General features: G+C 43.4%; 1 protein-coding gene across 1 annotated transcript; it reads right to left on the reverse strand.

The window, feature by feature from the left end:
- Window positions 1–73: 73 nt before the first annotated feature.
- Window positions 74–15,004, reverse strand: cass4 (Cas scaffold protein family member 4). The gene is made up of 7 exons (XM_034533903.1): window positions 14,825–15,004; window positions 4,573–4,995; window positions 3,485–3,568; window positions 3,330–3,383; window positions 1,910–3,220; window positions 1,250–1,333; window positions 74–1,044 (listed from the first exon to the last, which is right to left on the reverse strand). Exons 1-7 carry the CDS (start codon window positions 14,825–14,827, stop codon window positions 628–630), a joined length of 2,376 nt encoding a protein of 791 aa, XP_034389794.1. The 5' UTR covers window positions 14,828–15,004; the 3' UTR covers window positions 74–627.
- Window positions 15,005–15,206: the final 202 nt, after the last annotated feature.

Here is a 15,206-nt window from a genome sequence, read left to right on the forward strand (position 1 = left end):
CTAAATACCATTTCTACAGAGGGCACTCATGGTTAATTTCCGTCTGGTTCGGATAGACATTCAAGAAATAATATGAGGAGTTTTCAGTTTTAAGTTTAATATCAATACAAATCCATCATGTGTTGTTTGGGAATGCAAACACATTCTTTTCTTTAAAAGAATATGTACATAGATATTCATAAAAAGTAGTATCAAACTACTACCCTGGAGAGTATACCTCTTACACAATGAAGTAATATAATACATAAATCAAATAATATTCAGAGAATACAAAAAATGTGTAAATCATAAACAAATGATGTTATACTTTACATATTTTAATTGCATTTAAAAATTGGCTTGTGTACAGTATCCTAAATGTGCAATTAATTTTGGACCTTCACTGTGGTGAAGTCTTTAATTCTGGTACAAAATACAACTCCATATTTCAATTGTTCTGCTCATTCCAGCAACACTTTCTAACAATATAAATATTTTAACCAGTACCTCAATTCATTATGAAAACAACAGTCAGCATAAAGCATGTTTTGGCTAGTGAAGCTTGAACATAGTTGAATATGGCATAATGATGCATAAACCGATGTCTTTTGCTGTACAAACAAATCAACGTGCTTGAAATGTGCGTGCTCACAGGTCAAGCGATATCCGAAAGTGCTGTGCTCTTTGGGCCAGTTCCTTTGCAAACTCTTGAGCCTCGTGCAGAGATTGCTTGTCCGGGTAGTGCAGCGCCGCCTTCTTGGTGGCCACGGCCAGCTGCTTCAGGAGAGCACACAGGTGGTTGCTCTTGCACAGGAGGTTCTGGGAGGACCCTCCCCGTTGGGCCTCCCTGTACAGGGTGTCCACCAGTCTCTGGCCCACCATGATCACCAGCTTACTTTGCGAGATGAACTTCTCTGGCGGCTGGCCGTCCCGTAGGCCGCCCACAAATCCATTGATGGCCTTCTGGAGAGCGCCAAAGTAAAGCCGGCAGTGCTCTGACGTGGAGGCTGGTCGCTGCTCCTCTGTGCCGCTGCCGGACTCGGAGGAGTGACACTTGTTATCAGCCTAAGCAGCGGAGACATAGAACAAAGAGCCTCACGTTATGTCTTCCGGACCACAGTGTTGTCTGTCTTTTTCAGGCTACGAGGAAAGTCTTACATGTTGGGTAGCATCATTGCAGAACGATATAAAAGAATACAATTTAAATGAAATTTTAACATCATGCTCATGAGGTAGGAACATATCCCTTTTGTTAATAGGAGATACTCACCCGTGCCTTGTTAGAGACTGGTGTGACGTTTTCTTTTAATTCCTTCTGCACTTCCTTCTGCTGTTTTTCAAAGTCATTCTTAGTCTGAGCAAAGTCAAAATCGAATTAATTAGCATGAAAGTTACATTACCAAATATGCTTTGGGTTTTCCATGGTTGAATCATTAAGTTACCATAGTAACTTATATTATATGTGATGACTCAGGGCCTGATTAGACAGAGAGCATTTTACACGTGGACAACTCAAAGTGCACCGCACTGCCGTTTTGTTACCTGATTTGTTTTGCAGTTTGCTCAGTCTTTTTTTAATTGTTATTGTTGCCAGGAAACCATCGAAATTAGTGCTAAAGTTAGCTTAACGCAATTCATGAACTGTATAGTTTAAATGACTTACAAGGCTTACAAGGCATCATAGCCACGGTTGGTAAAGTCATACAGCTTTGCGTATCCAGCAAAAGTCACAACACCAAAAATAAAACTTGAAATAGATTTTTTTCCAAATTCGAGGGCACTCCTACAAAAAAGCGAGGCGCACAAGAGCGGAAAAGATGTGAGGCGCTCAGAAACACAATAGCAGCATGCAAGACACTTTAATCTCATTGAAAACAATTGCAAAAACATCTGTGTCCGACCAGGGCCTCAGAAGATTAGGAGCTCATACCTGTAGTTCTACGTAGTCGTTATCATCCTCCACTAAGTTCCCTCCTTGTTCACTTCCATCTGGACTTTTCTTCGTCTCTGGCTGACCTATGGTGTTGAGAGGCTCCGGGGCTTTCTGAGGGGCTCTGAACAGAAGCTTGCCATTGGCATTGATGATGGACACTAGGCGCTTGACGTCCTCTGGAACGGTTCGCGCCACCATGACGAAGCGGTCCAGTTGGTCAGGGGTCTGGACCTGCCCAGAGTCCTGGCAGAGTGTGTTGAGGGGCCACCTAGCCATGTTCAGAGCACTCACTGTTTGTTGTAGGATCACACCTGAGTCTTCTACGATGGACAGCTGTTTAAAGAGCCTCGACTGAAGGTTGGCATCGCTCAAATGACGGGCGTTGCCCTTGACGTCCAGTGCGAAGCTCAGAAAGCACGTCAGACAACAAGCAATCCCCTCCGCTGCTTCTTTGATCTCGCTCAGGTGTTTCTCCAGATGTCCTCTGCTCCTCCAGTGACTGCTGACAAACTCCATGAGACGGGGGACGGCCTTGCAAACAGAGTCCCGCAGTTCCAGAAGTCTGCGGCAGGCCTCGTCCTGGCTGAGTGTCACCTCTCGCAGAGGCTCGGGAGAGGAAGAGCTCAGGGCCAGAGAGTCACAGGAGCTCGTGGAGGAGCTTGAGGCCGTGCTGATTCTTTGACTGTCAGCTGCAGAGAGACGCAGGGTTCTACCTCGCTCGTTGTCCTCCTGCACGAGCGACTCCCCGTTTCCAGGAAGTTCACGGAGTGTCGCGCAGGTCAGGAAGTTCCTCATTCGCTGCAGACGCACCCTTGCAAGTTCATGTGGATTGCTTGAGTCACCCCTGCACTCTAGGGGTATATGATCACTGGGGGGATCACTGACAACCTGAGTGAGGGGCTCCTCCTGGGGTGGAACCGCATATACTAACTCCTCTGTAAGCCTCTGAGTTGGGGGCTTGTCGTAAATGGGGACCCTTGGCAGCACTTTGGGTGGACTCGAGATGTCAGGCGAGTTGGGTTTTGGTATATCATAGAGCGATGTAGTTGGACTGCCTCTTTGAATGGGCCAAGCACGTGCTGGAAAAGTGTCATAGAGTTGACTGCAAATGGCTTTGGAGGGGTCATAGGAGCCTTGGGATGGACTTTGCTTTTCAGGACCCACTGGCACATCATAGATCCACTCAGGCTTGCAGGGGCTGGGAAGGGTGTTGTATCCACCCGTCATATTCTGTTGGGCTTCTGTGGCCGAGGGAACAGGGATGTCATAGTTTGGGTCTTGAGGCAAAGACGGTGGAACTGCATACACCTGCGCACAAGAACAAAGTTGTCAGAAAGACTTTAGACTGCACGATTTAAAATTGAGCACATCATAGGTTCCTTGCTTCGTTAATCCCTCTAAAAGGTTTTAAACTTACGTAAGAGTCCCCTGGACTGCTGCACTGTGGCACATGTTTTTGAGTTGTTGACACCTGCAAATAGAACATCATAATAGCAGTAAAGCGTCAGCTTATCTTTAAACTGCCACGACAGGTTTGATGCATTTTGTTGGTGTGTATTTCCAAGAGCTCACAGTGAAAAGGGAGGCTCGTCTCGCCTGGCTCGGGACATCATAAACCTCCCCAGATGAACGGGACACCATGCTGAAGAAGGAAGGCTGCAGGCGAGACAGAGGGGCTGTAACATTGGGGTCGACTAGTAACACTTGCATTGCTTTGATCAAAGCTGCATCTACCTCATTGACCTCTACATCGCCACATTTATGGGGACAGTGTTCGCTCTGAAGCCTGTTGGGAGTGCCGTAGAGAACCCCATGATGCATGCACTTTGCCAATTAACGAAGCCCCTATAATAGAAACCATGCTGCTAATTGAATATTAGGTGGCTACTGCAGAAGGGAACAGGACTCCCCTGGAGCAGGAAAGGAAATCGTGAACATGTGGGTTTATTTCTCCCCACCCTTCTGCTGCACATTCACCCGTACAGACACTTCTGTCTTTCTGGGGTTCCTGGCGGCATGAGCTGCTGTTTGCATTTAAAAGTGTCTGAAGTCTGTGTCTGTTGGTCTTTTATGGGCCCATAAAGACTCCTGTGCTGCATGCCTGTCCCATAGAGAGGCCCCTAGTCCCCATCTGTAAGCTCTTTTGCCAGCAGGGGTTTCACAGCATTGCATTTCTGCAACAGTCTACCTCTCTAATCATGAGGGTGAAAACTTCCCAAGGAAAAAGGCACAAACTTTGACCCCAGAAAACAAGACAGACTTAAGGCCTTCACACATCGGGGGTGTTTTTTTTCTGTGATTAACAATCACATCAATATATTTTTTTCAAGCTGTTGTTTTTGTCATGAATACTTTAACACTGAAGCTCTGTATTCAACAAAGAAGGTACACTTTATTACTTTATTACTATATACACAGTATATAATGTATACAGGCCTTACCAGTTGTGGATTTGGTCTGAGCTGCCTTTGACAAGATTTAAATGAGTAATTAAGTTTGCAGTCGTGGTTTGGACAATGGGGCCTTTGAGATGTTGATTTGTAATCCTCATATATATACTAACAGTTGGCAGAAATATATTTATTTGTGAATTATTCAAACCAAAAATAAACGCCCCCAGTGTTCAACATAACTTGTACTTGTAGAAAACCAATTTTTACCTTGTAACCCTCATGTCCATCTGTGCTGTGCCTATGTGCTGCAGGGTCGGGCACTTTTGAAGATGTTAAAGGAGTGCACGGGACCTTGTAGATCACATCCATGTGTTCATAAGCTGGGCTGCTGCAGGGTCGGGGTACACTTGGGATCTGGTAGATATTTTGTGTGTTGTCATCAGTTGCAGCATCAGTTAATTTGGGTTTTTCTACATCATGGCGCAATGAGCCCGCAGTGGTTCCAGTTTGTGGTAAAAGCTGCAGTCTGTTTGCAGGGGCCAGACCATGGCGCCCATAAAGAGAACACATCCACCATCCGCTGGTGCCGGCCACGCTTTGATCCATCACCGTGACGATGTCCCCTTTTCTGAAAGCCAGCTCATCCACACACTCCGCGGTGTTGTCATACAGAGCCTTCGCAAGTTTGTTCTAAAATCAAGAACAAAAAGAATAAAATTAATAAAAAAGTTAAAATGGCAGATAGTGTGTAGCACATTTTAAATGACAAAAGTAAGATTCTTGACACAAAGACACAACCAGGGGCCATAGTTCACTGGTCAGTTTCTATATTTTAGTTTGCATGGTATTAATACACATTGAAAAGTTGTTACTTAAAACTGAATGTAGTGCATTTATTTATCTGCTGTAGGCCTATGACAACATTTCCTCTTGCAAAATGTTGCTACAACTTGCATGCATCCGATTCACAAGAAAAACAATTGCAAAAGGTATTTTTCTTTCTTTCTTTTTTTTAAAATTCATAATTAACACAACTAATTGTGAGTCTTACCCTTATTGTTAAAAGGGATTGTTAAACAATAACACCTAAGTAGACCCAAGCTTTTGTTTTCAATGTGACATCTTCCTTGCATTTTCACTTCCTATTTGTGCTTTCTGCATTGAGGTAAATGACATACCAGTTCCTTTTTCCTCTCGCAGGCTTGCAAGCATTCTATCTCAACACTATACAAATACAGTGAATATTGTGAAGGACCCTAGTGCACAATATTGTAAAGGACCCTAAGTTATGCTCTTACTGTATGAAGGACCCTTGTGCACACTGTTGTGACGGACCCTAGTGCACACTTTTATAAAGCACCCTAGTGCATGCTGTTGTGACAGAGCCTAGTGCACGCTGTTGTGACAGAGCCTAGTGCATGCTGTTGTAACAGAGCCTAGTGCACGCTGTTGTGACAGAGCCTAGTGCATGCTGTTGTGACGGAGCCTAGTGCATGCTGTTGTAACAGAGCCTAGTGCACGCTGTTGTGACAGAGCCTAGTGCATGCTGTTGTGACGGAGCCTAGTGCATGCTGTTGTAACAGAGCCTAGTGCACGCTGTTGTGACAGAGCCTAGTGCATGCTGTTGTAACGGAGCCTAGTACACACTGTTGTAACGGACCCTAGTGCACACTGTTGTAACGGACCCTAATGCACGCTGTTGTGACAGAGCCTAGTACACACTGTTGTAACGGACCCTAGTGCACACTGTTGTAACGGACCCTAGTGCACACTGTTGTAACGGACCCTAATGCACGCTGTTGTGACAGAGCCTAGTGCACACTGTTGTAACGGACCCTAGTGCACACTGTTGTGACGGAGCCTAGTACACACTGTTGTAACGGACCCTAGTGCACACTGTTGTGACGGAGCCTAGTGCACACTTTTATGAAGCACCCTAGTGCATGCTGTTGTGACGGAGCCTAGTGCATGCTGTTGTGACGGAGCCTAGTGCACGCTGTTGTGATGGAGCCTAGTGCACGCTGTTGTGATGGAGCCTAGTGCACGCTGTTGTGACGGAGCCTAGTGCACGCTGTTGTGACGGAGCCTAGTGCACACTGTTGTGACGGAGCCTAGTACACACTGTTGTAACGGACCCTAGTGCACACTGTTGTGACGGAGCCTAGTGCACGCTTTTATGAAGCACCCTAGTGCACGCTGTTGTGACGGAGCCTAGTGCACGCTGTTGTGACGGAGCCTAGTGCACGCTGTTGTGACGGAGCCTAGTGCACGCTGTTGTGACGGAGCCTAGTGCACACTTTTATGAAGCACCCTAGTGCACGCTGTTGTGACGGAGCCTAGTGCAGACTGTTGTGACGGACCCTAGTGCACACTTTTATGAAGCACCCTAGTGCACGCTGTTGTGACGGAGCCTATCAATCGAAACCACTTGAAAAGACAATTCTCTTTCCAGACCACCCAGTTTCAAGAGCTCCAGTGCAACCACACTGTCTTCACTATCAATATTAACGCTCGTGCAGTTTAATTTATTTGTTTCAACGTGTCAATGTTATCTTTTTTTGTGTTTCCTTTTGTGCAAGCTGAAAGTATGAGAAACAAGCTGTTAATGATGAAATTAAGCTTTGAGATGCTTGTGGTTTGACTGACTGTGTAACCACCCAGAAATGTTGGATGTTCACACTTATCTTATCGATGCATCTTTTCAATTACCTCGAGAAACTTGTATGTTGAGATTAATGTGCTGTTGCAGGATGTCGCACTTTTTCACATTTGAATTTCAGTTAGATGCCAAAAAGGTGACTTATCTCTATAAGCAATCTAACAGTTTTCTGACAGCCTGATGTAGGATTCAATCTGCAATAAAGATATATTTGTAATGCAATTGAAATGATGACTGTCAGTGAGAAGATGTAGTGATTCATAAATAAACTCTGTCAGTCACAGCACTGGTCTCATTGCTGCTAAGCAAATTACTCTGAAACCACAGCTCAATAAATAGATAGACGCTTTGCTTTGTGTGTTTATTCTGTAGCAGCCTGCTTTCACTTACACATGAATTAAGATAAATGTATACCGCACTTTGACAAAAGACATCTCAAATAAGGAATTTAATGGGCGGAAGGAGAAGCTTTTTATACAGTATAACGCTGCTGTGGACAACAGATACAGTACGAATGGACTCACATTTATTCATAGACCAAAGCGGATAGATTTACTGCAGTTCCTGCTTCAACCACATTCAACTTTATTTTTGATGCTGTCTCAAAAGCACGTACAGGCTGCCTTCAATCTCTGCCAGGAGTTTGAAGGCTGTCAGGAGTTTTCAATTGTGTGTATGAATGTGTGCATCTCTGTCTGTCCACTGCTAATCTAGTATTATGCTGAACATTGTCAAACACAGAATGTTCTTATGTAATTTCATTTGTTTAATTAATCTCATGATATCTACAAAGAACAGTCTATACACAAAATACTGACATGACAAAATGAGTTGAACCAACAACAGTTTACAATGATAGTTGTCTCTTGTGGTCTCTGGAATGTAATGTGTGCACGCTAAAACAGTGACTACTCATTGGGAGGCATCAGTGGTCTTTGTCATCCGTTTTTTAGTTCAATGATTCATATCGTCATATTTCTACATCATAAAATACCTTGTCTGCACTGGGCTTTCTGGACTACTGGATGGTACATCCTACCTAACGACTATACAGACATCTGTGTTTCCCACAGGATGAACTGTAATACTTTGCAGGAGACTAAACTTCTGCAAAACTAACGACATTTATCAAAAATAAAATGACACATGTTGCTCAAAGGCCTCTGGTTATGCATGTTATTATTTCCTTACTACTGATGGCTTAACATATCTTTAAAGTTGTAGATGTAGAGGAGCCCATTTGAACTACTTTATATACAGTTTGGTAGTTTAGTAGGGGGGAAATTGTTGAAGAAACCACTAACAATAACATACATGTAGTAAAGTAAAAATTATATAATAATAATAATATATTTCCCTCTTAAAGGGCCAGTGTGTCAAATTTGGTGAGATCTAGTGGTGTAGTTGCAGATTTCAACCAACTGAATAAAAACACTCCACCCTTTCCTAAACTGCCGTGGAATTGGTTGTGGATACAAAGGGCTTATTCGAGGCTAACACAACGATTCTTAGTTTTAGGTGAAAACATATAATGTCATATTAAATTTGATTTCTGCTAATTGATCCCCAGAATGGCCTCACACTGGCCCTTTAAATATAGTGAAGTACAAGCATAGAAACATTAAATGGATTGAATTGTACTTATGTTTTAGAGTAAAATCAGGTCTCTCCTGAATGTATTGTCTCATGTTAACTCTCTCTTTGTTCTTTCTCTCTCTCTTTCTTTTACACTGTGAACTCCAATGCTATTATATTTCAGTGGCATTGATCACACTGAAGTTGTCACCATGTAATAGGCATGTAAAGTTGTTTTATTTGAGTTTGCTGCATTTATTCTATTTAATTTATTCTATCTATTTTTTTTTATTCATTCTGATGTGGAGGGGGTAGGCCATATGTTATATGTGTGTTTTTGTATGTTTAACACAAATGTAACACAAATTAATAAAACAAAAGTTTCAAAACAAAAACAAAGTTCCACAGTAGAGGTTATTACATCAATGACATAAAGAAAGATTCAAGACACTATAGGAAAAAGGGTGCAGACAAACCCTCTGCAAAACAAACACACCCCTCAGCTGATGAGTGTGTGTGCGTGTGCGTGTGCGTGTGTGTGCGCGTGTGTGTGTGTGTCTGCTGTCATCGGCAACAAAGAGCCCATTCACCATCAGAGACCAACACGCTCAGCACCTGTTGGGATGCAGGCCTGTGGAGCACACTGACCGCAGCCGACTAACCCCCCCATGGTCAACACACACACACACACACACACACCACACACACACACACACACACACACACACACACACACACACACACACACACACACCACACACACACACACACACACACACACACACACACACACACACACACACACACACACACACACACACACACACACACACACACACACACAGCCTGCCTAATCCTTTGGGTCATGCCACAGACATGCAAGTGAAATACATAAATACATGGGGTCAAATGACAGTCGGCGGACGCACTGCCAAGTTTCACGCACTTTCGCCTTGGAATCATCAGTGTGCACTATCTGAAAACGAAGGCAGCAACGGATTGGTTTCGTGATCGTCATGACATCAACTACAACTTTCAGTCCCCTGTTGTTGCAGTGGGGCATTTAAACCACAGCCTATCGTGTGACCTGATTATCAGTCACACTTGCTTTTGGGTTACTCGTCCAAATCTGATGTATACCCATTGAATCCAGTTCACTTGGTCCCCGGTCCTAGTGGTGTGTTTACTCGTGCCCCCTGTTTGTGAGTTCTGCATGTTGATCACCGAGTACAGTAACAAAGTCAGATTCAGCTGTGACTCTTTTGGATTCCTGCACACGCCTGCTTGTGCGGATCAGCCCTCTGACAGCTGGCCCTCAGCACTTTAAACTGCACAGCTGTCTCTGCTTCTCCCGTGTCTCTTCGCTTCATCCTGTTCACAAATTAACGTCGGCCCATCGGACGCAACACAAGAAATGCTTTTAAAAGTTTCTGTCCGGGCACTAATTTACCTCAGCCCAAATTAAGTTACTTCAATACAAGGCTGGATGTGGGAGTTGATTGTTGTTTTCACGATGATTAATTTTTTCTAGTTATATGATCGTTGCTGCGGATTATTATTGTTTAATCTGCTGATTGTTGTTCCAACTGATTAATTCATTGTTTAGTCCCAAATATAAAAACAGAAAGCAGTAAAACATATCCATCACAACTTTACAGACACCCAAGGTAACGTCATCACATAATTTTTTTGGGTCAAATTACCACAGCGTAGTGAGCAGGATGACGGTTTTTTGCTTATGAATTCACCTTTTTTTTTGTGAAAGAATGACTGTCGTTTCTACTTTCATACTCAAGCTTAAAGCCATTATTGAAATTGCTTTTAAGTGACTCACTAAAAGGCTGTCTGTCCTCAAACGGTATCATTCATATACTGTAATTAGGTAACTATTCTGCAGCTATTGACGTGTATTAAATCGGGTATTTTGTAACTGCACAAAGGAGGTGCTGACCTGACCCCGGGGGTCAGGTCAGCACCGTCAGGTCAGCAACTCATCCATTATACATTCAGACACACGCCTGGCCCAGTGCAACACCAACGGCAGGGGTGAACAAATCTGTCACACACGACTTCAGGTCCCCTAAAATTTAAGAGCGACGGGTGCAGGGTGTTCAGGATGAGGCAGAGGACATCGTTGAGATAATCCCTTTTCATGAATTTTGGACAGGAAGTCATCCTGTATATATGGGATATTAAACTTTCCCACAGTATCTTAGATACAGAGACAGGGGCAGGGGGGAGGGACTGGGACAGACAGACAAACAGAGGAAAAAAACACTGGGAGAGAGATTTGGTATCTCCGTAAATTATTTCCTGACATGCTGGGAATTCGTTCAAAGGTCGATGAATTTTATCATCTTAAATGATCCTCAGATGTGCTCCATGGAAAATCACCTTGGCCAACCCTCTCTCCAACCCAAACAGACCCAAGAGGAGACTGATTCAGGCTTCGTGGCAGTGACTTTGACTCCCTACAGCTGCCCTGGCATTTCCTGTATGGGAACTGGTGAGAACTATGTCAAAATATCATAAACCACACATTTTCAAGGAGCCTTGAGTGGACATTCCACATAGACAGCTAATCTTCTTATTACAAATATGAGAGTCACCACAACAGTAACTAGACAAAAACAATCCATTCACAAAGATCAGCTGACAGCCGCACACAGTTACAGCGAAATGATTAGCGCCTTCAGAGAGTTGGTGTTAACTGAAGCACACGGGTAGATATTAAATCTTAAACGCTAAATTCCTCTGCCCAAATGACTATCGGCACTATCAGCAGCCACAATCCATTCCTCGGGAATTCGCTTGTCAGCGATAGCTAACAGTGGCTACGTTAGCTAACGCTCGCAAACTGAAATGTGAGCTGCGCAATAGTCCGTTAAATTAATTAATGCCTCTTTGCTACTAATGCTATAGTTAATCTACATTTAATGTGCGAAAGATAACCATTTCAACAATTTAGTGGCAAAAAAAATGTGAAGTATTTAACACTCGCTTTAACGAATGAACAAATAAAGACTGTGAGCCGTAGTTGAAAGCTAGTCTAAAAGCTAGTAAGTGGACCTTCAATCTTTTTACGTACGAACAGATACCAGTTGTGCTAGTACAAGTAATTTAATGAATTACATTTTGTATAACATTGACTGTATTACACTACCGAATCACAATTAAGGCCCCAGAGTTCACTAGAAGGGATTGTGAACACAAATGTAATCACTTTCAACTAACAGTAGAGGAGATTAGAATGCTGGTGCAGCCATTTGAAAGTTTTTAGTAATTCAATGTTGGATTCTGGCTGCCAGACAACATGTTTGAGTTGAAACAAGAGCCCCTTTCTTGTTAAACTGAATCGTACAACGAACAGACTTAAAATAAATACTGTAGTGAGCAGTTAGGTGGAACAGTGGATTGACGGACTTGGCAATGTGAGGAGCCGCCGATTACAGCAGGCTCGCTGCTCCACAGCAGGAACTTATCTCGCTGCTCACACTCTGGTTTTATTTATACTCGCACTTCCTCAGTCTCGTCCTCTGCTTCGTGTCACAGCGGATATATTCACTGTGAGGTCACTTTGAAGCTTTATTTGTAGCTGTTGCATTGACACATTTACAGGGAACAGGAGCATGTTGGGTGGTTGAGATTTTGGACTCATGGTCAGACTAAACTGTGGTGTGTTGCAGGTTGTTCTCCCTGCAGACACACTGACAGTATCCTTACCTGTTGTGAATTTAACGGTGCTACATTAAACATTTGATGAAGACTACTTTTGAGCCTATGCACTGCTTTTAACTTTGTGTGTGACACGGTCAGATTTGCAGAAAATCTAAAGGATCACTTTAAAAGGTAACATGTGGAATTTGTGACCAACGTTTTATACCTGAAAATGGTGGCAAAGTGACAGCAAAGACAGTGAGGACAACTGAGCAAACTCCATTCGCTGATGAAGACCATGAGAAGTACAAGAAAAGCAAGGAAGTGGACCTTGACCTTAAAATGAGATTATTTTTGTTCTTCTTCAAATTATAGTTTCTCCAAGGTCAAAAGAAGGAGAAGACATGGATGTAAAAAATAAATAAAAATGCATGTTTCAGAATGTTAAAAAAAAAAATGCACATTAGACTTTTCAAACTGCGTATCCTTAGCCCTGGGGTTGACCGTGGGATAACAGCTCCCTTATGCTACATCCACACTAATACTAATACCATCTCCGTCCACACGGGCGTTTCAGCATCGTTTTCAAAATGATCTCTATCCACACATCACATGACCATTCAAGTACACTGTCAGTGTGAAAATACTTCAGAGGAAGAACGTCAATGGTGAAAAGAGGGACCAGAGATGTCTTTGCTTAGACCTGTTGCTCGGAGTCATGTGATGGGGGCGTGACGAATCAGGGAAGGACACGTCGTGACTGCTAAAACCCAATCAAGTAGGGAACACAGGCGTCTACGTCATTGTTTCACAAAAATCTCAATTTAAGCCCGTCCAGACCAGGACGTAACCCCGGAGTTTTCAAACTCCTTAGCTTTAGGTGCTCTAAAACTCTGGCGTACTGCGGACACTCTGTAAACGTAACAAAATATGCGTTTTAAAATGGAAACATAGTAGTGGGGACAAGGCATTAGACCCACACTAACACATCACTTGGCCTAGGGTTAATTATAGTGCGAAAAGCAACAACAACTATAACAATGTAGTTTCAGGTTTAGGCTAATAGGGTAATTGGATTCGCTTGTTGTAACATTTACGTAAACAACTTTGGTTAGGTACGTTAGTTACTTAAGAAAAGTAAGGTAAAGTAAGTTAACGCTGACTTGTTGCCACACAGGACACAGACAGCGGACTCCTAGGTGAAAGTCTGTGTTTGTTTTAATACTTTTGAGCTTATAGCCGAGTTGGCATACATCTTGACAGGATGAACGAAGGGGGCCCCTCACTTTTGCGATTAATAATCCTCAGCAGTTAAACACATGGACAGTTGCTGGATAACATACAGGACAGATGGAGAATTAAACTTCCCTGAGTGGGACATGAAGAGGATGCTGCCGCTTCTCCATGTCAGCCTCCTGCTGCGTGCAAAAGCCCTCATGACTGTCTACTGACTCCTGCTCTCAGACGATAAAAACAGACAGACACAGCGCACGAGGCGTCCCAAAATAGCTCTCAATGAACTAAAAACAGAAATAAATTCCAATACGAAATCAACCTATAGAACGGAAATGAGTTTGCTTAAACTGACCGTTAGTCATCAACCAAACCAGTCGGTTGTTGTTGTTTTTTCTTCAAAGAAGCAATGATTAAGATGAGCTCAGTTGCATATTTGCTTTGCATAAGAACATGTCAGGATGATGTATATCCTTTCCCTCCACTGTGAGCCTCAGATAAGACCTAGGGAGATTATGTGTTGCTACTACATTAATCATGTCCAAGCTTTTAAAAAAGAAATTCTGCCCATTTGAACCCCAAACCCAATAATGAGATTCCAATTGGTTCACTTGTTCTACCCTTTGGATAATTTATTTAAATGTCTGTCTTTTATATGGTATTTCAAGTGTGTGTGTGCTCTCTCTCTCCCTCTTCAAATATGTGTGATTATTTTTTTTATCCTGTCTTTGTGCCCACAGCATGACAATAGCTACACATATACAATAATAATAATTATCATTGTTATAAATAGATAAAGACTTTAACCATCAAATAATTAAATCCATCAATCAAAGGTAGTCTTGTAAAATGTGTGGAGACTAAGACAGACAGTCTCCAGTTCTCTTGAACAATCAACAACATGTGCAGGAACTTTTTCAAAGATGAATGCCGAGAGCTGAGACACATTTTATGATTCAGAAATCATCATGAGATCATGAAGAAGAACATATTGAGGAGCGTGAAGAGCAACAGTGAAGAGATGAAACATCTGCTCAGGTCCCAATTATGTGAGGGAGTTTCTCCTGAGCAGCTGGGGCTGATAATGTCACTTCTCAAGGCCTGTGTGCTAATGAGGCTCATAAAGCCCCCCCCCCCCCCCCCCCCCCCCCCCCCAAAAGCGTGGAGCGGGTCAGAGGGGCCGTGTGTGGAAATAGGTGGTAGCTGACACCGCAAATTAAATTGCAATCCAAGCAGGTGGTCTTTTGGGGGCAAGCGACATCAGGCGCGTGCACAAACACACACACACACACACAACAAACAAAACATCGCGGTGTACAGTCAAAAGTGTGACTATTAAAATAAATACACCAGTTGTCACAATAACACCAGGACGTTGTCGGATGCAGCACTCACCATGTTTGTGAGGCGGTTTGCGTTCAGCGGCCCCCGCACGGAGAAGAGGTGAATTTATTCAGTGGACCGTCTCACTCCATGAGTGTGTGCGCGCGTGCGTGCGTGAAAGCTCCTCGTCGGTTCCTCTCAAGCATATTGTCTAAGCTGTCAAGTGAAGAGCCACGGTGTTTTACACCCATGGGCGGGGTCACCGAGGTCCGTGTCATCGACGGAGCTGCGGTGCCTGCAGCCCCATTGGCCGGAGACCCCTCCTCCTCCCCCCCCCCCTTCTCTACAACTGCCCCACCCCAACCACTGTTTAGGTTTTTTTTTTTTTCATGCCCCCAGCTTCCTAAAAAAGCAGAACTGCATCACTGCCGCTAGTTTACTTTTTTCAGTAACT

Source organism: Cyclopterus lumpus, chromosome 5 (genome assembly GCF_009769545.1).
Source record: "Cyclopterus lumpus isolate fCycLum1 chromosome 5, fCycLum1.pri, whole genome shotgun sequence".
In the NCBI taxonomy this organism is placed as follows: Eukaryota; Metazoa; Chordata; class Actinopteri; order Perciformes; family Cyclopteridae; genus Cyclopterus; species Cyclopterus lumpus.

What these genes read in the sequence shown, in the direction of transcription:
- cass4 (XM_034533903.1), bottom strand. An exon ending in ACGACTACGTAGAACTACAG is followed by an intron (nt 1,334 to 1,909) that starts GTATGAGCTCCT and finishes GACTTTGCTCAG; the next exon opens with ACTAAGAATGACTTTGAAAA. An exon ending in CAGTCTCTAACAAGGCACGG is followed by an intron (nt 1,045 to 1,249) that starts GTGAGTATCTCC and finishes TCCGCTGCTTAG; the next exon opens with GCTGATAACAAGTGTCACTC.